Below are 22,555 nucleotides of genomic sequence, written 5' to 3'. Positions count from 1 at the left end.
TAAATAAAGTACAAATTTAGATGTCTTCAAAATTCAAAGTTGAGATAGGCCTACTGTGACATAGAATGTAAAATGTTTGTATATCTTAATGTACAGTCATTCTCAGCACAAAGTGAGAGGCCTTTAGTAGAAAAGCATTGACAGTCTGAGGACTGTCTCCAACTCCTGACTCCAACAAGCTAATTTACTTTGGGTAATATGTTAAAGAGAGTGTTGATTATTTTAATAATGAACCAAGACTAGCATATTCCTTTACACTTTCAGTATGAGAGAGTGGTGTTGGTCAGCACGCAGCTAATTTCTGGTCCTTTAAAGTCACAGACACAAAAATGCAACGTCAAAGTGTTGAAAGTCTGTGATGAGTTATGGTAGCTGGCTGACATAATTTCATCACAAAGTTGGGTCAAATGTTGGTGGGGTTGGTTGGCACATGTGTAAACCTACTATAAAATTAAAAGTTGTGACTGTAACTCTATTTTGAGAGATTGAAACTATTTTGACAGATTTAAAATAATGTCAATATTATTAATGTTTTTTTGTTGTTTGCATAAATGTTCAAATTGCTTCTATTGGTTCTATTAGTTGCTTCATTTTTTTTTTTTAATTTATCTATTTATCTTTTTGTAACTAATGCATGTTACAAGCGCCCTAATGAGGATTGTTGGCAGAAATGAACAACATGAATGTAATCACCAATCGCCTAATTTTAGAAAACATATGTGTACACTAAAACTAATTTATTTATTGCTGAGACAGTAACCTTTCATTTGCTGCTGGTTAGAATGATCTAACATAAATTGTGCCAGAGAAATATGGCAGTGAGTGAAAAAATGCCAATCTATCCCATTCCTCCTTTGTCTAAACAGAACCATAAAACCTTTACCAAGCCTTAGTTGCCAGAGGTGGATGTAGGACATCTAACAAAACATAAAGGTAGTGAGTGTTTTGCAAAAACAGTACGTTTAGTTTAAGCATTTCTTTACTGTGTAGAAATAAAGGAAACCCAGGCATCATTACAGCACCTCCAAAATGTGTTGGCCAGTGCAAATGCAATGTATATAAATGTATGTCATTGGTAGTGGGGTTATGGTTTTAGGGATACAAAGTTTTACACTGTACAATTCAATAGGAGAACCAGGATATATAAGAATTAGCATTCACATCAGTCCATGTGCTTATCAGTCAAAATGAACGTTAAAAGAGGAATACTTTCAAAGCTTAATTGGACAGAACAAAAAGCTACTACTAAACTATGTCACTGTTTTGACTATCAGTCTTCACAAAAAGAAAGAGAAAACTGTAAAGATCAGCTTCACTTCTAAGCAGCTGAAAACAAAACTCTTAATTCTGTCTTTGTTGTTACAATGTTTTAATGTAGTCTATTTTGACATGACTTGGGTGGGTGGGTGTTGGTGACATGATGTTATATTATTCATTGCACCAATCCAGGTGTGAACTGACAAGTAGTTATTTGGTAACATTGACTGATTGCTGCCTGATTTAATTGTGCAGCAACCACACTGTATTATTCATTGCCTGGCACTTTTAACTTGGTAATTACAAGCTGCTGGGACACAGTAGGACTCCAGTGGTTGTGTCAAAAAACAGCTCTCTCAGTAAATTCACCTACACAAATGCATGCGGGAAGCAATTTTTCATTTATTGGGTGTGTTGGTCTGCACCCACCTTTCTTTAAAGGGACAGTTCATTTCTTCTGAAGTGGGGTTGTATAAGGTACGTACGTATCCATAGCCAGTGTATTACCTACAGTAGATGGTGGTCGGTACGCCCCCACTTTGGAGAAGCATGCAAGAGTATTGCCATTGAAGCTCTGTAATGTACTGCTGTGGAGGGGTCAACAAAAAATGTATTTTAGTCACCTAAAAGAAGTCTCACCTAATAATATCAATATCAGATTAAGTGTGGTTACCTTGTGGTGAGAAAGCCCTTTCGGATGGGGAACTAAAGCTGTCAAATACACCTATGCTCTTGTCAAAACCATCAGATCCCATTGACAAAAATGGCCATTTTACCTTGCAGAACATGGGAGCTGCTGATCTACCACTGCAGTCATCACTTAATTTGTCTGTGTTATTTTGTGACTTTGGTGAATCCAAACTAACCATTTCAAACACTAAAGTCACGCAATAAGACAAACACACTAACAGTGGACCAGCAACTCCTGTGTTTTGCGAGGTAAAATAACTGTTTATTGCCAAAGGAGTCTAGTGGCCTTGAAAAGAGCAATTTAATGGCTTTAGTTTCCTGTTGAAAGGCCTGTCTAAATGCAAGATAAAATATTCTAAATCTAGCATACACTTGATACACTGATACAGAGGTTTTTAGGTGGCTAAAATACTACCCCCGTCCACAGCAGTACATTGCATAGCTTCCATGGCGGTACTCCTGTCTGTTTCTCAGGGGCGTTCAGTGGAGTTTCAAAAATATGAACTTATACAAAACTTCACTTTGGTCTTTGACCTGTCAGAAGTACATACTATGCTATTGAAAACTGTTTCAAAGGACATGAAGCTGTCATTCATAATACCTCATGTCTGCATGTAATACACGACTTGGTGAGAGCAGTGAAAACATCGGACCTATTTCGGCGCATATTTCAGCACCATGGACAGTGAGCGGACGTTTAATTATTATGTTATTATTATTATTAGTTATGTGTTTAACGTCATAGAAAATAAAGAAAATAAATTAATTACAACTTCATTTCTAGAAGATAACCAAGGGGTCCGGTGTATGAAACACAGTAAAACAAAGGCCAATTTGGTACAATACTGTAGAGGCGAATTTATTGGAGTGTCTCCAGAGACCGAAAATACAAGCTTAACATGCCAACATGAAGAAAAAAACCCACATACAATCAGACAGGCTTCAAGACATCATTTAGACAGGCTGTCTACAGCAGCAGAGCAAAATGCTTTTACAACACACAGATAACTCACACAACTCATAACTCGCGGAGAAGTGGGCGAACAATTTGATTCAATAATACTCGTATTCACTGATGAGCATATTATTGACCTACCATATTTTTCCAAATAGTAGCCCGGGCGTTTATTTCACAAAATCGATTTTGAAAAGAACCAGGGGCTATTTGCTCAAGGCTTTTATTTTTTTATTTTTTTGCACTGACTTGCACCAGGCCGTTATTTGGTTGCAGTTCCTGTCCAGTATGTTTTTAGTGCAAAAATACTGTAAGGTAGGGGTGAGTTTGTGTACAAAAATCTCTAAACGTTTAGAGTGGGTCGTTTTTTTCATGGACACGGGTTTCACCACTGGGTGGTGCTATTGCATTATACCAGTTATCCGAACAGGCCATTTCAAACCAACAGTTACAGGCCGCTACACCAAAATATCGCCATCCCGACGGTCTGCCATCCCGAATTCTGGTCCCTGAGTCCTGACATTAAGCTATGGCGAGCCTGTAGAAGCTGTATTCCCCATGCAAGTCAGCGATTTTCACCAGGGACGCACGCGAGTAATTCATGACATTACCTGTTTTTCAGTGAACTCTTCTGGTAATTTTATTAAAAGGCATGGCATACAGGTCCACAGTAACTTATTATTATTATTATTATTATTATTATTATTATTATTATTATTATTATTGGGTCTTATAAGTGTGGGCTACAATGAGTACCGGGCCATCAAATCACAGCATCCCCAGTGAGAGGACACAGAATTGCGTGCGCTTCTACGCACGTGGGTCAAGGTGATCACGGATATTTGATGTAGCCAGATGTATTACCTTATTTAGATATGTGGCTGCCTGTCCGTCCATCCGTCCATCCATCCGTAGAACGAGTCATGTGCACCACTTCACCACCGACCCGTGCGTAAAGGCGCAAACAGTCCCTCAAGGAGGGGGTCAAACACCCGGCGGCTATTTGCCACCGGGCGACTATTTGGAAATATACGGTATTTAAGTGCAATACGATGAAAACAACCAGCCAGTCCACCTTGGACTATCTAACATATCACATCTGATCACTTGCAACAAATATGAAGGACACTCACAAGTAAGATGAGAACCTCTCTCTTATTTTTTCTCCCGATTCCAAGGTATGGCAGCTGCCATACCTCGCCATACCTAAATGATGCCTATGCTGTTTCTCCAAGGGCATGCCGATCACCGTCTATTGAAGGTAACAGACTGACTATGAATAAGTATCCTATATAACCCCAATTCAAAAAAATCTAAACTATCCCTTTAAAGGTCAAGTGAGTAGGATTTAGGCGGATACATTGGCAGAAATGGTATATAATATTATGTTTTCATTAATGTGTAATTGTCTAAAAATAGGAATTGTTGTGTTTTCCTTAGCCATTTATATCCACATATGTAGCAAGTCCTCCTCCGTAGTCCACCATATTGTTCAATCAGTATGCAATGGACAAACCAATCACTAGCTCTAGATAGAGCAATTCATGTTTTTGCATTTTAGCATCGGCCGCCATATTTGGCCTTCACACTTGGCACTTGGGAGAAGTCTCAGCTCTGCAACCTTACCACTAAATGCTACTAAATACTACACACTGGACATTTAATGGTCTGTGTCTACATAGCCTTTTTTTTTCTCAGTGCTAGCGTCTTTTTTCAATTGTTCCTAATGAGGACAGAGCATATGCAGTCGCCTGAAGAAAAAGCGCGGTGCCCAGTGTAATTTTTCAGAGCACTCTCCATTTTTTGTGCGGCCACTCCAAGCGCTTTAAGTTGAATATCTCAGAACTTTTCAGAAAGGTCCCAATGATGTCACTGTCGCCTCTTTAGATGCGCTAGTGTCTACTATCACCAAAGCTCATTTTTTGGGAGCAGATCAGCCAGTGGACACAAGATGTTGCCGATGTTACTGTTCGCTGTATAAGCTTGATGCTGATTGTGGTCAACCCTCTGTTAATGTAGCATTGCATTAGCCACCTAGCTAATGTCAGTGTCAAGGTATTGTTGTCATAAAAGCATACCTATGTGGAGAACGTCATTTTAAAAAAAAAAAAAAAAAAAAAAAAAAAAAAAAAAAAGCACTGGGAGCATTTATTTTTTTAATTTTTCATTTATTTTTTATTTTTTTATGAAACGCTGGGATGAAGCACTCCCCGGCACCCTGTCACCACTTTTCTGCTGAAGAAAAACACTATCTGGACATAAACTCTAATTTAGTTATATTATATTGTGCATTATGAGTTCTATGGACACAGTCCATCTAAATCTTCTTGAAAATTAAAATTAAGTTTCTGCCTTCCAGCACAAGTTTATTTACAGCCTTTAAATTAACTAAATGAAGCAATTTGATAATACCTCCATAAATGAGACAATATATGCATGTCATAAGTATGGACTGTAAAAATAATGACAGCACCCACTGGTTTGTAGACTCCAGTTTTAAAGCCTTAAGTTCAGCATTTTGTCCATAGCCATCTTGGGTTTTTGGAGCCAGAACTGACTCTATCGCCAGACAGCTTGTCACTAAAAGCAGCCCGCCCTTAATTATGTATCATTTTAAGCCTTCATAAAATGTAAATGGGCGAGTAATGTAAAAATTCATCCCCCATACAGTTTTCATGAAGGGGAAAATTAGCCATAGAGACCAAAGCTGCTTTTTGTACCAGTTAACATGTAACATTACATTTCTGTAAAATTAACATGGGGGTCTATGGAGATTAGAATGACTTCTGAAGCCAGGGTCAAGTGGCCATTTGAGGAACTGCAGTTTTCAGCACTCTCATGTTAGCTTTATTTTTCAGCCCCAGAGGTTAGGCCTACTGCTGGGTCATAAGTTGATGTCCAGCAAACATGAAACATGGATACATTCACATATAGGCCACATTAAGACTGACTTGAGCTAAAATTAAAAAAAAAAGAGTACCCTACGTAACGCCCCTGACTAATGCAGCCCCCTGTCTGCAGAGCAAGCAACTTTAAAATAATTAAACATTCATGTATAAAATCAAAAACACCCTTTCCATGAATAAAAATACACCACAACTGCAAAATGGTACAGTCTTATCCTGAATGAGGCAGACTTCTTCAGATTTTTTCCAATGGCAGTGATATGGCAACATCACACATTGTTAAAAATAATCATGCTTTAGCTTTGCAGCAATCAAAAACATGAAATTCTCATGAAACAAAAATACTTTTTTTTTTTTTTTTAACTGAACCCTGACCTACAATGCAGTGCTTTTGTAGGCTGATCCATGACATATGAATCCAGTCAATCCCTACTGTACAGATGTCAGATATGCAGACAGAAGCACAGCCAAAGCAAAATATTTCTGCATGCATGTTAGTATGTCTTGTATTTCTGTCCTCCCACAGAAACAACTAACAGAAAGTAATCAAAGGAGGAGGAGCGATGGACAACAAAAGGATGGAAGAGAAAGAAAGGGGAGGAAAGCACTTACCCTTTAATCCAGCTACAAGATAGCAGGGTCAGGGTTTAGAAAAGGAAGAAGAAGAAGAAAAGGAAGAAGGAACAAACAGAGAAACATAAAGACACACAGCAAAGCCACCAACACTTTAACACTACAGCAGTTCTACAACAAAGAGCGAAGCAGCAAACAGAGAAAGAATAACAGTAACAGTTGAACACATGTACATTAAATGACCAGGGAAAGGACAAACTAAGAACATCATTGGCTGATTATGTAAAAAAAAACAAAAAACAATGTTGCGGGGACAACTGTACAGTAAGAGCACATGAACAAGAAGCTGTGAGTTATGAACATAAGGGCCTAGACCTATTAATATTTTACAATATGAATGAAGAGTATAATTGAAGTAGGCTTCTAAGGCTGTTCTCACAAATTTTTGTATGTTTTCCTACGAAAAGCAATATGCACCCAAAGTTGCACGTACCCCTTGTATTTTGAAAGGCTGCGATCACATAATGTGCTGACAGCAGTTAACAAGAAAGTAGTCCCAAGCGCCTGTAAGGAAGCAGGTTTGAGATGTGGATGGGTCACAAAAAACTGTACTTTCAACTGGGACTTTCCCCTGAAGTTGCATGTTCAGATCCGTGTCAACTTTGAGTCATTTTAAGGTATGTCCTCACCATGTTTCTTGTCCTAAACCTAACCACAATAACTTTTATTGCCTAAACCTGATCTCCGTAACTTTTTTTTTTTTTTTCCCTCCGCAACTTAACAATTATTAGATAATTGTACATTAAGGATGAAACATCATTAATGGGGCATAAATTTGTAGGATACCATACGAACCGTTCTATGAGAATATGATTTATCTTCATGTAAAAACATTAAATGAGGCTGCAATGAGCCCCATCACTCTGTGCTCCAATAACAGCTGAGCAAGCTTGTTACCTGGCAGAATCTTGGTCAACTTTCCCCTTTGCTAGTATACTTAGATATGCTATGTGCTAGGCTTGTGCATGTTGAAAACAAAACCAAATTTTGAAAATGCTTAAAAGGTTTTGCTGGGGGACATGTAAAAGTGACGTTTACACATTTCAATATAGTCACACATTAAAAACATGTAACCAACCACCCTATCTGTCCTTTCTTTTTTAATATTACCACAACAATAAGGAGGAAGCAAACCTGGCTGATGTTGGTGATCTGACATTAGGCAAACTCCTCTTGATGTGACTATATGTTAGCTAGCTAGTTAGCTAGCATTTTGCTGACGTTAGCTTACTTAAGATGGCATGAATTATCGTTAGCTAGAAAAGGTCATGGCTAACATTCCTTTGTTTCTATTATATTTTAAGGCTCCGTGCCACCCTGGAGTAACTTGGTGTTATTTATTTGGTAGCCCAGTCGTTTCTAACCATAACATGTTGGCATTTTACATTTCTGCAAACCACAAATACGTTACATTTGTATGTTTCATATGTGTCATATCATTGTTTCTAATGTGATGTAGTATATAAGCTGACTTTACAATCTGTAGGTGAAGGGGATGTTGGATGGCGTGACACCTAGGCGATGCCCATTGCTGTTTCACAAGCAGCTTTTCAGGCACCACATGTGGTACTTTTTAGCAACCCATCACATTTTTCCAGCCAGAACTGCACCACGAAAAGCGAGTATTTTAGGCCGAAACATCTTTTTCTAACCATAACTAAGAGTTTTCTGTGCCTAAACCTAACCACATGTTGCCACAGCACCGTTGGAAAATAAAGAAATGTAAAGCTTCAACATATCCACTACATGATAATGTACAAATATAACAAATCTATGGTTTGTACAAATGTACAATGCCAATATTTTTTTTCTGGCAACTGGGTTTTACTTGGATATATACACGATGTAATGTGATATCCTTCCATCAGACACTATAGTCTTTTCTGCTGGCGTCTTGGGGCTATTTGCCTGACACCCATAATTTTTCCTAAAAAAAAAAAAAACTGATTAACTGCTAACTACAACGGATGCTATATCATCAAGTTAGCCAAACAAAGTAAAAAAATCATAGACAATGGCATGGCCGCATCTTGATTAGGGCAAAGCATTTGTGTGGGAGAATAACTAAAAGAAAAAATGAGAGTCAAAGAGTTGAAAACTTACAAAACTGAGATATGGGTGCGTCGAGCTGTGGTGCTGTGCCCCCTCTCGAGTTGAGTTTCTGGACCTGGGTGGGAGGAACTGGCTTGTGTGACTGGCCGGTAGCTCGGTACATGGCCTGTACCCATAGGATCCGGTCCTGCTCATCATCACTAGCAAAAATCACAGTGTCGCCCTCTTTCACAGCGTTGAAGAACGTCCGACCGCCGTCTAGACCTGAAGAATAAACAGAGAATGAGGTAGTTATTGTTTTATGTGTTCACAGGATAGCACGTTCCTATTTGTAACCCATTATCAATATCCAGTGGGTCCTTCATTTCACATGAATGAATTGTAAAGTATAAATCTTAATTATGAGGTGGCCACAGGAAGTCATGAGTTAATCACAAGCAGTATTGAACTGGTGGGTGCTGTGAGAAACTTGTATTTAATTTGGTTGACAGCTTTGTGATCCTAAAATGCTGATCTGACTGAATGCAGCAGCACAGAAATTACTATTTGCATGTTTACAGCATTTATAAGCATTTATTAGATTACTGTTGCTTTTATTATTGTCTCATAACAGAAAGGATTATTCCAGTGAGTTAGTACTGCACTTCTATAAAGCTGTGTTGATGACATCATGAGGGTTATTTTCTCTGACTTAAACGAGCAGTTTGTACTGCCTGGCCACATGCTCTGAAGTGATCGAGGGCAGCATTTCACCTCCAAGCCAAGTATACACTAACAGCAGGGCAAAAATGTGCAAAACGTCACACTGTTGATCATGTTAGTTCATTTTTTGAATGTTATAAACGTGGTTCCCAACTGGTGGGTCACAGTCCAAAAGTTGGCTGTGGGTCCATTCTGAATGGACCACAAGTGAATCGCATATTTATCAAATTTGTCAAAAACGTGGTTTATTTTGAAGTACAGTGAATTTCACGCACAGAGCTTTTACTTTGAAGTGCCATTTTCTGCTGTAGAGAGAGTTACTAACGGAGAGCTACCTGACAGAGACAGCAAACTAGCTTGACGACATGGCTTAATGCAAGCATGAGGCTGTTTCATAGAAAGTGATATAAAGATGAACAACTAACAGCTCTCCAAAAGTGAAGCTGAAACATCTGGATCGCCCCCTGGTGGCAGGCTGCAGTACAGGTCATAAACTCCGCCCACTCCATTGTTAATGGACATGGGCCAAACTAAAAACTCAAAGTACACATCAAATAACTTTTTTCCCAAATATGGTTTCTGTTTCTGCCCACAATTGGGAGTCACCCAATCACCGGAACAAGATGGTGAGTCCATATCTAGGATATTTTAGCTTCACTTCTGTACAGTGGGGGTTAGTGGAGATGCATCCATCTTTACAGTCTATGCGCCAAATGTATTAAACTGAGTGGATTTTTGACTAATGGCTAAGGAGAAATCTGGACCCTGTTGCTGGACCAGTTGGGAACCACTGTTTTAAACCAGATAATGGTAGATGACCATCGCCCAACCCGCCCTGATCTTGGAAAAGGTGCTGGAAGCATCAGTGAGTCCAAATAAACGAAAAGGATTATGGGGTGCTCACATCAAACGCTAAGCAAACATACACAATTCGCCCGTCACGTGAAAGTTAAACAACTTGAACAAGAAATTTGCATGCCAAAGCCGTAATGGAGGACAAATTTATTGTCGTCATCTGTGGGCACCCAGAGCTCTTTGACTCAACATCAGGACTGTACAGAGACAGAAGAAAAGCAGGAGATGGGTCGAAGATTACTGAGCGAAGCCATAGAACTACATGGTAAGTTCTGAAAATATGTATTCATTACTTTTGTGAGCTATTTTGTTGAGTTGCTTCTTTGCAAAAAGCTCTGAGTAACTTCAGCTGTTTCTTTTATTCGGGAAGGTGAACAACAGAAGGAGTGACTCAATAATGTGCTGCCACTGACAGTTTCTAACAGCTCCGTCCAGCTCCCACTGTATTTCCTCTTCACAGATGATGAAGAGAAACGTCTACACCTTGCTGATTGACCACAAAACAGGATTGTGCACAAATATTTTGTAATAAAAAAACAGGCTGAAGTATTTCCCAGTACGTTGCAATCGATTTGATATTTAAAGATGCTGGGTTTGCGCTTTGTGCATTGAGTCCTTTGTCAAGCAAAAGTGACAATTCTCTGTTGACCAGTCAACGGACTGCTGTGTTTTTAGCTCCACCTTCTAGATCTGTGTGCTAAGTACCCCAACAGAGGTGTGACCAAAAATGGGGATGGTAAGAAACCGCTCCATTGGTACCATTCACAACTTTTCACAGTGGAAACGGAAAAACGCATACCGAACCACACCATACTGTTTGGTGGAAATGCGGCTCATGAAAAAAATGAAGAGTGTTGCCATCTTGTTTATGCTTGGTACTTAACTACTAACCAATGCACTAAACAGCTGTGTGATATATGTTGCTGTTACCTGGCTGGGGGTCAGTGTAGTCCACAGTGTAGCCATCCAGTTGCAGGAGCTCCACAGGCTCAGCCTTCTTCTCTCTGTAGCTGCACATGGCAAAGGTGTACTGACTCACCTGCACCAATCACAGCGAGAGGACATGTTTACTCATCAGCCAACTCAGGAAGGAATATATTAAACAATGCCTGCATGTATGCTGGTATGTTTGTTTGTTTTTTTTCTGGCTGTTAACCACTCCAATCGTTACATTACATCCATTAAACATAACAGGAACAGGATATTCATTTTTTCCTACATATCTGATGACATGTAAACACACCATGAGAGGAGAAACCTCTCCTTCAAACACCAGAATGCAGTAACATTCTAACAATAATAATAATGATAATATTGAATACCAGACAAAATTTATGCAGTGCAGTATCCAGTAATTATTCTCAGCGCATATTAGTTTAGATATTGCATCTTTAAACAATTAGCAATGAAAACTGCACTGATACATTTTATTGTATCTATTTTTTTTATCTCAGCACCCGTGTTAAACTTTTAGAGGGAGCTCATTAGATCTTTTTACCCTCACACTTGGCGTTACTGCTAAACACTGCCTGTTAAGAAACTGTTTCACATTTCTGCTTTCACATCTGTCATGTGCATAAAACATTTAGTATTTGTAAGTCTGAGAGAAGCTGGAAATGCATTCATCAGTGTTAATATGTGTGATATCTGTATCTAGGTAGTTTTGTTTGTTACTATTTTATTAATTTAAAAGTGAAATTTACCTGTGAAAAATATGTGTGCTGTGTGGCGTGTGAAGAATATTAAATGTCTAGATGTGTTTGTAGTTAGTTTAAAGGCTGGTATTCTGGATTTGAGTGGTTAGCAGATGTACAACGATGTTATTACTGAATATGGAAGAATTAGGAAACATTTTAAACATGAGGTAAATGATGTAGTGGTGTAAGACCACTATACAGTTAATACCTCAGTCTATTTATTTACTCATGTAGTAATGTAAATGAAGACATTTTATTCTTTTACTTTTACCACAATAAAGCTGCCTTGATTTTCCAGGGACACCTTTGTCCTTTTTGTTGACATTATTCACCTGTGCATCAAGAGCCCAGGCTTTGTTCTTCAGTCCTTTTGGACCCAAGTGTCTTTCCCAAACCTGATTTTACTCCTGAAGTGAAACTGAAATATTAAGGCTTAGGCCGCGGTTGAATATTAAAAAAAAATATGTCTGATGTCTTTTCCTAAACACTTCAACTTGACCTTGATGGAAAATGTAATGGAATTTACAAGGACTTCGGAAAATACAACCACAGTGCATTAAGAATCCTACTGCACTTACACATACATAAATATGTGACGGCAGATGTTATTGACACGAGTCTGTCGTGGTGAAGCTACAATGTTGGAAGATAGACTACTAAGAGCACATCTTAGATCTATTGCCCTGTACTTTCTTACTGTATTCTTTATAATGTAGGCTATATAAACATTGAATTGAATCATAAATGAATATAGACTGACAATCACAAAAGTGAAACAAAATGGTTGTCACACTGATAACTTCTCACACTCACCCTCCTGTCCACTCATATGTCATCATATACATAAAAATAATTGTTAAATTTATGCATATACGCATAGTGTGTGTGTGTGTGTTTTTTTTTCATAAACAGCCAAATGGCGCATCTTTTTAAATGATGCTACCACAAGGAACTGTGGAATGGCATTGGGCCTATCACCTTTCTATCCAAAAGGATGGTCCAGTGGACTCTATGTTAAAGAAGTTAAACAAGGAAGCACTGAAGCTACGTTTCCTTAGCATTTAGATAGTTCTACCAGCTCTTATCACGGCTGCCGCAAAGATATTTCCATGTTGTTTCACTCTGTTATGAACCTCTCTAAGCAAAAAAGACTATTCAGCTGCAGCCTAAGAGTCTGCAGCCATGCCTGAGGCTCTTTGTGAGGCGATACTTAGTCACATTATCGGCATGCTAACATGTTCACAATGATTATGCTAAAATGCTGTAGTTTGACAGGTTAGTTTACTGTGTTAGGTTGCTATCATTAGCACTAAACACAAAGTACAATTGAGGCTGATGGGAATGTCATTAGTTTTGATAAATATTCTGTCATAAACCAAGGTTGTTGGATAAATTCACATAATGACCTGCTGGTGGCGCTGGATTTAAAAGTCAGAGGAACACCAAAATTATTACACTTAATCCTAAGGGGTACATGAATGTGTTTACCAAATTTAATGGCTAATCATAGTTGATGAGATAGACCAGTATCTCAAACTAAACATAATCATTAGGATCTTCAGACTATTTATATGTGCTGCATCCATTAAAAGGGATGATTGAAAGCATGAGGCCAGAGAGAGAGTCTGTCTGTGACAGCTGTGTTACCTCTTAATGTGTGTGCATGTGTGTCATTGTAATCACATTATAATAAAGTCAAGTGGCTGAATAAGAAGGTGAACTTGCAGATGTGCGTTCATGACCAGCAATAATGAGTAGAGGGGATGTGTACAAGAGTGTGTGTGTGTGTGTGTGTGTGTGTGCGTGCGTGCGTGTGACAGAGGAGGAGAAACAGAGAGTGGATATACAGACAGTGAGTATGGTGAGAATACCATACTTTTTTTATACAAATGTAAATGTGTATTCTAATGGAAATGAAAGGGGTAATGACTGTCCTGTGACACCCTGGTGTGAATGACCTCAACAGACTTATCTCGTTTTTCATTTTATCTTACGTTCAAGATGTTGCAATGAGAGATTCAATTTTTATCTGTTTCATCAGACAGAGACAGCTTATGCCAGTTGTATGTTTCCAGAATTATTGCTGTGAGGGTTAAAAAATACTGTGCATTGCCAGTATAGAGCTATAATAAAATAAAGTTGAACAACCTTGATTGACAATCTTCAGCTGCTTTTAGCTTTCATGCACGTCTATATTTTAAAGTACCCAGTTGGATATATCAGAGCTTTAAGAAAACTATGAGTTTTAGCAGACATAGTTAGGACTTACCATAAAACTCGGAATATAAGTCGCACTGGCATATAAGTCGCAGTCTATTTTTTAAGGTCTCAAACAGGGAAAACAAAGTTTTATATTACTATTTGTTAATAAAAACGTTATACAAGTTATTCCTACACTGTTTCCCTTTATTTTTAATTTGAAACACATTCAAAACACAATAAACTCTTAAGCAGCTTTGGTTACTTTTCAGATTGCAATTTTCCAAACAACCTCTTCAGGAAATAAAATTACAGTATAACAACATCTGAGCCATAAAAATGAGTTTAAATTAACGTTAAACTTCTTTTTTCTTTTTTAAGAAGACAGCATTACAGTACCTTATTACAGTGTGGGCTGTAACTATACATGCTTACTCAAATCCCAAAAACGAATGAGTTTAAATTACTACATAGCGTAGGGTGACCATATTTTGATTTCCAAAAAAGAGGACACTCGGCCGGCCACGAGATAGCCTACTTAAATGATACTCGCAGTTTACTCAAAGATGCCTTATAATTTTAATACATTTAAAATGTATATGTATGGATAGAAAATTCAGTTATATTACAAAATAATATCTCTCAAAAACAGAAATTCAGATAGGCCCCTATAATGGACACATACACACACTAGAGTGTGGCGATCTGAGCCCGATGGGTCGGACGGGTTTGGTCAAAAATGTAGCTATAAATTGTATTCGGGCTCGGGTCGGATTCGGTCAGCATTCAGTGAAAATGTAGTGTAAAAATAAATAAAATCCTATTGTCTGTCCTGTTTATTGCTTGGGCACTGTTATTTATGTGACAACACCTGAACAGAACACACACAGACACACATTGGTTGTTTGTTTCTACCTCTCTCCTCGCTGGAAGTCTCGGACCTCCAGCCACCCGCCTCCGCCTTGATTAAACGCTGAAAATAAAATTTTATCTTATTTTGTTTTATGTCTCCCTCTCCTCTCGCTAGAAGCGTCGGACCTCCCGCTCCCATCTCAAACACAGAGGTCTCCCTGTACGCAGCTGAGCACCCACGGCGCACGCCCGGCCTGTTTAATAGCCTGTAACAACTGTGTGACACAAACTCAGTGCTTTGGTCATTAAATAATGTCGGGCTCGGTTCGGGTTCGGACAGAAATATGTTGCCAGTGCCGCACTCTAGCACACACACACACACACACAAACACACAGAAAACCGGACATTATCATCAGTTTATAAAAGACCCCCGGTAGGGACGTGAAAAGTGGACATGTCCGGGCAAAAGAGGACGTTTGGTCAGCCTAATGTAGCGCCATCTTGTGGGTCAAATTACCTATGTCAACATTTACCTTGGTCTGTAACCCGCACCCAACTTTTTAGATGAAAAAAAAAAAGGGAAAAAAAGTGCGACTTATACACCAAGTTTTACAGTAGATATTGACTTTAATGCTAATTTAAGGCCAGGAAAATTCTAATTAGACTAACTTCTGTATGATGTGAGTACATAAGCCCTATAAGGCAAGTGAGAAAAAAAAAATAGATGATCAATTTTTTTCTAAGTCTGATTTCAGATTTTTTTAAAAAGGCCTTTTTTTTTTCCAAGGTCATTTTTCCAAGTATTTGTTGTTGTAATACTCATTTTAGCCACAAGAGGCTGAAGTGAATCACTATCCCATGTCCTAAATAGGACTTAAATGATTCATGTTTTCTTTCAGATGTGTTTTATTTTCTCCATGCACTCTAAAGACACAATTCAGATATTGTGTATGAACAAGTTTCAACAGCCATGTTCGAATAGCCAAATCCAAATGTATCCAAAGTTCTTGTTCTGCTGTGTATAGCTATCATGAAAGACACAAGATTACCCAAATGTTATATTCATTAGGGTTTTATTTGTATTTTTAATTTTTTTTTATCCTTATTGGTAAAACATTCCACTCACAAGGGGTGCAGTGTTTCTATTACTATGACTGCTCGCTAGCTGGTGGGCTGGATAATAAGATCATGTACAGTCAGGTCCATAATTATTTGGACAATGATACAGTTGTCGTCATTTTGGCTCTGTACACCACCACAATGGGTTTTAAATGAAACAATGAATACCTGCTTAAAGTGCAGACTCTCAGCTTTCATTTAAGGCTTTTTTCAAAAATGTAGTATGAACTGTGTAGGAATTACAACCATTTCTTCACACAGTCCCCCGACTTTAAGGGCTCATAAGTATTTGGACAAACTAACATAATCATTAATTAAACAGTCAGTTTTAATACTTGGTTGCAAATCCTTTACAGTCAATGACTGCCTGAAGTGTTGGACCCATAGACATCACCAGATGCTGGGTTTCTTCCCTGGTGATGCTCTGCCAGCCCTTTACTGTAGCCGTCTGCACTTCCTGCTTGTGTTTTGGGTGTTTTGCCCTCAGTTTTGGCTTCAGCAAGAGAAACGCATGCTCAATTGGATTCAGGTCAGATGATATGACTTGGCTATTGTAGAACATTCCACTTCTTTGCCTTAAAAATGTCTTTGGTTGCTTCTGCAGTATGCTTCAGGTCGTTGTCCAACTGCACTGTGAAGCATCGTCCAATGAGTTTTGAAGCATTTAGTTGAATCTGAGCAAATAATGTAGCCCCAAACACTTCAGCTTTCATCCTGCTGCTCTTGTAAGCAAGACAAGACTTCACTAGAATAAATACAGAGGGTTTATCACAAGATGCAAACCATTGGTTAGCCTTAAAAATGGAAGGCCAGATTAGAGTTTGTCAAAAACCATCTAAAAAGCCTGTACAGTTGTGGAACAGCATATTATGGACAGATAAAACAAAGATCAACTACCAGAATGATGGGAAGACAAGAGAAGGAAGAAGGGAAGGAACTGCTCATGATCCAAAGCACACCACCTTATCAGTGAAGCATGGTGGAGGTACTGTTATGTCATGGCCATGTATGGCTGCCAGTGGAACTGGTTCTCTTGTATTTATTGATGATGTGACTGCTGACAAGAGCAGCAGGATGAAAGCTGAAGTGTTTGGGGCTACATTATCTGCTCAGATTCAACCAAATGCTTCAAAACTCATTGGACGATGCTTCACAGTGCAGTTGGACAATGACCTGAAGCATACTGCAAAAGCAACCAAAGACATTTTTAAGGCAAAGAAGTGGAATGTTCTGCAATGGCCAAGTCATATCATCTGACCTGAATCCAATTGTGCATGCGTTTCTCTTGCTGAAGCCAAAACTGAGGGCAAAACACCCAAAACACAAGCAGGAAGTGCAGACGGCTACAGTAAAGGGCTGGCAGAGCATCACCAGAGAAGAAACCCAGCATCTGATGATGCCTATGTGTCCAACACTTCAGGCATTCATTGACTGTAAAGGATTTGCAACCAAGTATTAAAACTGACTGTTTAATTGATGATTATGTTAGTTTGTCCAAATACTTATGAGCCCTTAAAGTCGGGGGACTGTGTGAAGAAATGGTTGTAATTCCTACACAGTTCATACTACATTTTTGAAAAAAGCCTTAAATGAAAGCTGAGAGTCTGCACTTTAAGCAGGTATTCATTGTTTCATTTAAAACCCATTGTGGTGGTGTACAGAGCCAAAATGACGACAACTGTATCATTGTCCAAATAATTATGGACCTAACTGTATCTCATATTTTGAACACATTCAAGTTCCCACAGGATGGATTTTTCATTCTAATGAGCTTGGGGACATTCCATTAAAACCACCCTCAGGAAAACCATAATGAGTTGTTTGTTCCTACACTCTCATACTGAGTGGAGTAACGTAACCTGCACTGGAAGCTAACCGGGCTTAACACGTTTGGTCTTGTTCAAAAAAAGGCCAGTGTTGACCCATATATCAGTGTAACCCTGGTTTAGGTTGGTTGCTTTGGTCTTGTCACGGCTCCCTGTGTTGGCAACACCAAGTGTAGTGACACTGTTGCTAGCTGTAGCTGGACTGATGCTAGTGTAGCTGCCAGTCATACCGGCCTGTCGTCACAGATCACCAGGCCTGGCCAATCTGCCGCTGTCGCCACCTCTGCCGCTGCAAGTGGCAGCTCTCACTCTAGCTGCAGCTGCATTCCGTGTATGTGTGTGTGTGTGTGTGTGTGTGACAAATGAGATTCCCCACAACAGCACTGATGAGACCTGAGGCCAAGTTAAGGATGGAGGGAACGGGACCCACTCTCCAGCAGCTTCCTGGCCTCCAGGACACCACAAAGGCAAATCAGAGTCTAAACTACCGACCCCCCTCCACCCATTCCCCAAAACACCAGCTTGCTCTCTCTCTCTGTCTCTCAGCTGTCAGTCAGCAGAGCAGAGAGAGAGGGAGAGACGGTGATGAAGAATGGGAAAGGAAGAGTGAAGAGAGAGAGAGAGTGTTAGGGATTAGTACAGTCGTTTATTTTCACATCATTACAGGAAACACATGGATAGATAGATAGATAGATAGATAGATAGATAGATAGATGGCGTAAACTGAACTGTATGTAGCACCTGGGATCTCTGAGAAACACTCTGTCATTCTGACCAACTCAGCAAATGGATGGTAAAATGACAATGAAGCAGAACTGAATTAACTTAAAGTGAACTGAAGTGAGTTGAAGCTGAATTGAAGCTCAATTGCAGCTCAATTGCAGCTCAATTGCAGTGAATACAAATTAAGTTGCCTGAACTAAAATGAAATTAATTACAGTGAGGTGAAATAAAATGAATTAAACTGCACTATGAAAGTGAACTTAAATACATTGAAGTGAACTGAGCTGAACTAAAGTGATCTCAAGTTCACTGGCTAAACTGAACTGAACTTAAGTGAATTCACCTGAATTGAACTGGAAGACAGATGTGGACACGTGCAATTAAAATTCAGTCCACCATAAACACGCAAGGTTTAGCTGATCTGTAATCTGCCTGGACACTCTGCGGAGGGGCGGCTCAGGCCAAAACCACTGTACTGATGAACTGATGGAGGAGGAGGAGGAGGAGGAGGAGGAGGAGGTAATTTAAGGACAGAGAGAAAGTGTGGAGGATGGAAAACAGAAGAGATGACAGGCAAGTGATAAACAACAGGGAGAAGAGAGAGGAAGATGAGAGAATGTGGGGGAAGTAGAAGATGGTGAGGAGGGAACGAAAGAGAAATGGACCAAGACAGGAGGAGGAATGAGAAGAGACAGAGGGATTACATGTACAGTGGGAAAAGAATAGCTATGATGTAGAAGGAGTCGTAGACTCCTATTTCAAACTATGTTGGTTGTACTACAGAGGATATTCACTTCTAACAAGATGTACAGTTAAGCATACTACGGAATCAGTAATTGTGCATGAAAGTTAGAGTTCTCTTTACATTGGCACTGCTGTACAATAGAGACATAGCGCAATGCTTCGTACTCCGAAAGCCATGCCCACAGCAGGGGAAAACTTAACTTATGCACCTCAATATACAACCAAGGGCTTAAACGCTAACAAAATGGCTGTAGCTTGCTTTAAACATTAGATATCAGCATGCCAAAGGATTAGTGCCTTATGTCTACCTGAGAGTAAAAGTTACATTGACAAATCTAATAACCTGATCTCAGTGTCATCTTCTCCGCCCCTTGCTCATCTTGGAGAACCAATCCCACTGAATGGCCAGTGGTGACATACTTTAATATTTACAGCTATTTGATTGAATCACAAGGTAAGACCATCATTTCAGCTAACACTGATAAAAACCAGGCCTTACATAGTTTAGTTAGCTCCAACCTCTACTGTTTTTCTGGTCAAAATTAGCCAAATGCTGCATAGGCATACCGAGCGTTACTATCCCAGTTTTCCCATATCTTCCCATTGGTCCCTCACAACTTAAAAGCTCAGTGTTTTTGGTTTGTCAACTTGTAAAAACTTAATATGGACTCTTTACCATGTTGGTTGTACATCCCATCACAAAGCATCTTTAATGTATTTTTGTGTTGTTTGCACGCAGGCTTCAGGCAGAAAGGCTTCAGGCAGAAAGGCCATTGTAGTGATTTAGGTAACTACACAAACAAATCCATGAATTTAATGTATGTAAATGTATCTATTGTACCACCAAACAGCTCCATAAATGTATTGTGTAATATTCAAAGGAGAAAACCCTGAAAAAAATCTGAATTTCCAAGATTAACTGAGTTAATCTACAAAAAACTTGCATATTCTCTGAGATTATAAAGTCATAAATATGCGAAGTGAGAGACTCAGATATTCTGTGAGGTTAATTGCCAGAGTCAGGTGATATATTATAAAGAGCAGTGCAGCCCACATAGGGAGGAGGTTGTGCTGGATAAATGGCTCAAGCATCGGACTTTCACCCAGGAGACTGGGGTTTGTGTCCCCTGTGAGTCAGTGTGTCTTATTATTTTTACTTAGACTTAGTTGACTTATTTCAGGTGTTAGGGTACTATAAAGCTGTTAAATGTACAAACCTAATCAGAGTAGCTGAACAGGTCTGTTCTTGTTAATGTGATATTTTGCCATTGCTAGGGCATCCAGGAAAGACATCCAGCTGATGGCTCATTAACATCCTGCACATCAGTACGATTTTCATTTAGGAACTTTTTTTCAGCTCTAACTGGACATATTGATGAAACATTCAGACAACAGTCATTCAAAGTCTCAATGTTTGCTTGGACCCTGTTTACCAGTGGTGTCTGTGATGTGATGAGGGTGACTCAACCTTGCAAAGTAAAGCCATTTGGCTCCTTGACCAAAGAAAATAGATTAAAAAAAAAATAAATAAAACAAAAATACTATTTTTTTCTCGCAAATGTATGGCTTTATATTCACAGAGAATATTCCATGTTTTCCCATAAATTTAGGGGAAGATACAGGCCCTGTATCTTTATTTTTTTTTATGATAGCCCTAATACACCATCGTAAAGGCATACCCTTTCCCCTACTTCCTACCCCAACAACTTTGGCCCCCTTGCTGAACAAGCAACTCTGCCTTCATTTAGTCTTTTTAACTACACACCTGTAAGGTTTCATGACTGCATCTTGCAGAGTTGTGATGCTATTACATTGACAAAATCTGTCCACAGACAGACATCTAAACACCTGAGAAAACACTCAAACTGGAGTGATAGGCTACAATGGTGCCACTAGGACCACATTTTGCCATCATCACACACACACAGACACATACACCCACACGCATACACAGACTCACAAAGTAAAAACAATACCAAACATTGCAAAGTTGTCACGACTATCTAATGACTCCTTCATGGTGTGAAAGGCTGTATTGCCACATCATTTATTCCCCAAAAGTCCACCAAAGGGAAGACATCTAACATCTGACTGATTCCTTTTAAGACTGATCATCTAAATATAGGTCAAAGTCCAGTCTTGCTTCCTCTGAATATACAGAAACATTCGGCCAGATTTGTTGTCCAAAAATTACTGTATTAAAGAGATTTTGATTGTAGACAAAGCCTTCTCAAACATGCAAGACATGATGCAACTGCATGTCTCGTGGCAACAATTTCCTATCATTGAAAGAAATCATCCTTAAAAGAAAAAAAAAATATGGAAGAGTTCAATTTCAATAAAAGCTGTGATACATAACTTTCAAGGTGTTTCATTTTCACATTTAAACAGGAAATATATCATACTGTATTTTCAATGCCCCCTTCTTGAGGTACTGATGAAGGATTAGTAGGATCACTGGATATCTTCTGATCAAAACTGGTATCTGGAAGTTGTCTTTCACAGTCACTGACATAATTTGTTAGATTTGTAGTAAATTAGCTGGTTTTATTATAGTAGTTTGTTCTATCTGTTTCTCATAAGTTATACCAACGCTTAAATGTTTTTAAATGTTTCCGATAAGTATTGCAGTACTATATAGCTTGTTGTTTGAAAGAGGGTCTGTGTTAGTGTATTTTCATTATTTACACTAGAAGCAACCAGTGTGGGATACCTTATATCATTATATACCGAAGAAATCTTTTATAGATCTGACTACACTGACTTCTATTAAAACTTTTAGTCTGAAAGGAAGTGTGCAGTGATAAAGGCTGACATGGGTAACAAAATGCCAACAGTCAGTACTTACTTACAGGACTTTGCATGAGCAAAACAGACAGTGAGCAGAGAAAAAAATACACTGCACAGTTATCTCAACGATGTAATATCTCTAAAACAGCAACAAAAAGTACATGCGCACTCAAACACACACACACACACACACACACACAGCAATAACCAGATAGTGTCTCTGCTCCTCAAGACAAACATCCATGCACATACACAGACAGACATAAATACAAACACACATACACACACGAGTGCGCAGTCTATTGACCAGTATTTGTCACTTGCTATATATTTAGCTGGGAGCAAGTGGGAGGCTTCAAGTTGGCGGCGCTCAGGCTTTTCTAGCTGCGAGTGTTAGGCCAGCTAGTGTTCACTCGACTTTGTCAATCCCCTGTCAACTTGTAGCTCTGAGACATATCCTCTGCAACGCACAAGAGACAGGCCGCCCCCCCTCCACCCACACCACCCCGCCTGCTGCCCACCTCCTAATACAGAGCCACCAGGAAATGGCCGCT

General features: G+C 39.1%; 1 protein-coding gene across 6 annotated transcripts in view; it reads right to left on the bottom strand.

The window, feature by feature from the left end:
* Nucleotides 1–22,555, bottom strand: part of cadpsa (Ca2+-dependent activator protein for secretion a) — a 278,770-nt gene that overhangs the window by 129,220 nt on the left and 126,995 nt on the right. For all 6 annotated transcript variants that reach the window (XM_078172262.1, XM_078172289.1, XM_033625614.2 and 3 more), the window contains exons 10-11: nt 10,981–11,089; nt 8,545–8,757 (exon numbers count right to left, since the gene is read on the bottom strand). In XM_078172262.1, the coding sequence (XP_078028388.1) occupies nt 8,545–8,757; nt 10,981–11,089 (322 nt within the window). The remainder of the gene's footprint in view (nt 1–8,544; nt 8,758–10,980; nt 11,090–22,555) is intronic.

The sequence above is a fragment of the Epinephelus lanceolatus genome, chromosome 1 (assembly GCF_041903045.1).
Source record: "Epinephelus lanceolatus isolate andai-2023 chromosome 1, ASM4190304v1, whole genome shotgun sequence".
Classification (NCBI taxonomy): domain Eukaryota; kingdom Metazoa; phylum Chordata; class Actinopteri; order Perciformes; family Serranidae; genus Epinephelus; species Epinephelus lanceolatus.
The sequence above is the reverse complement of the archived record's forward strand: the minus strand, read 5'-3'. Positions and strand labels throughout refer to the sequence as shown.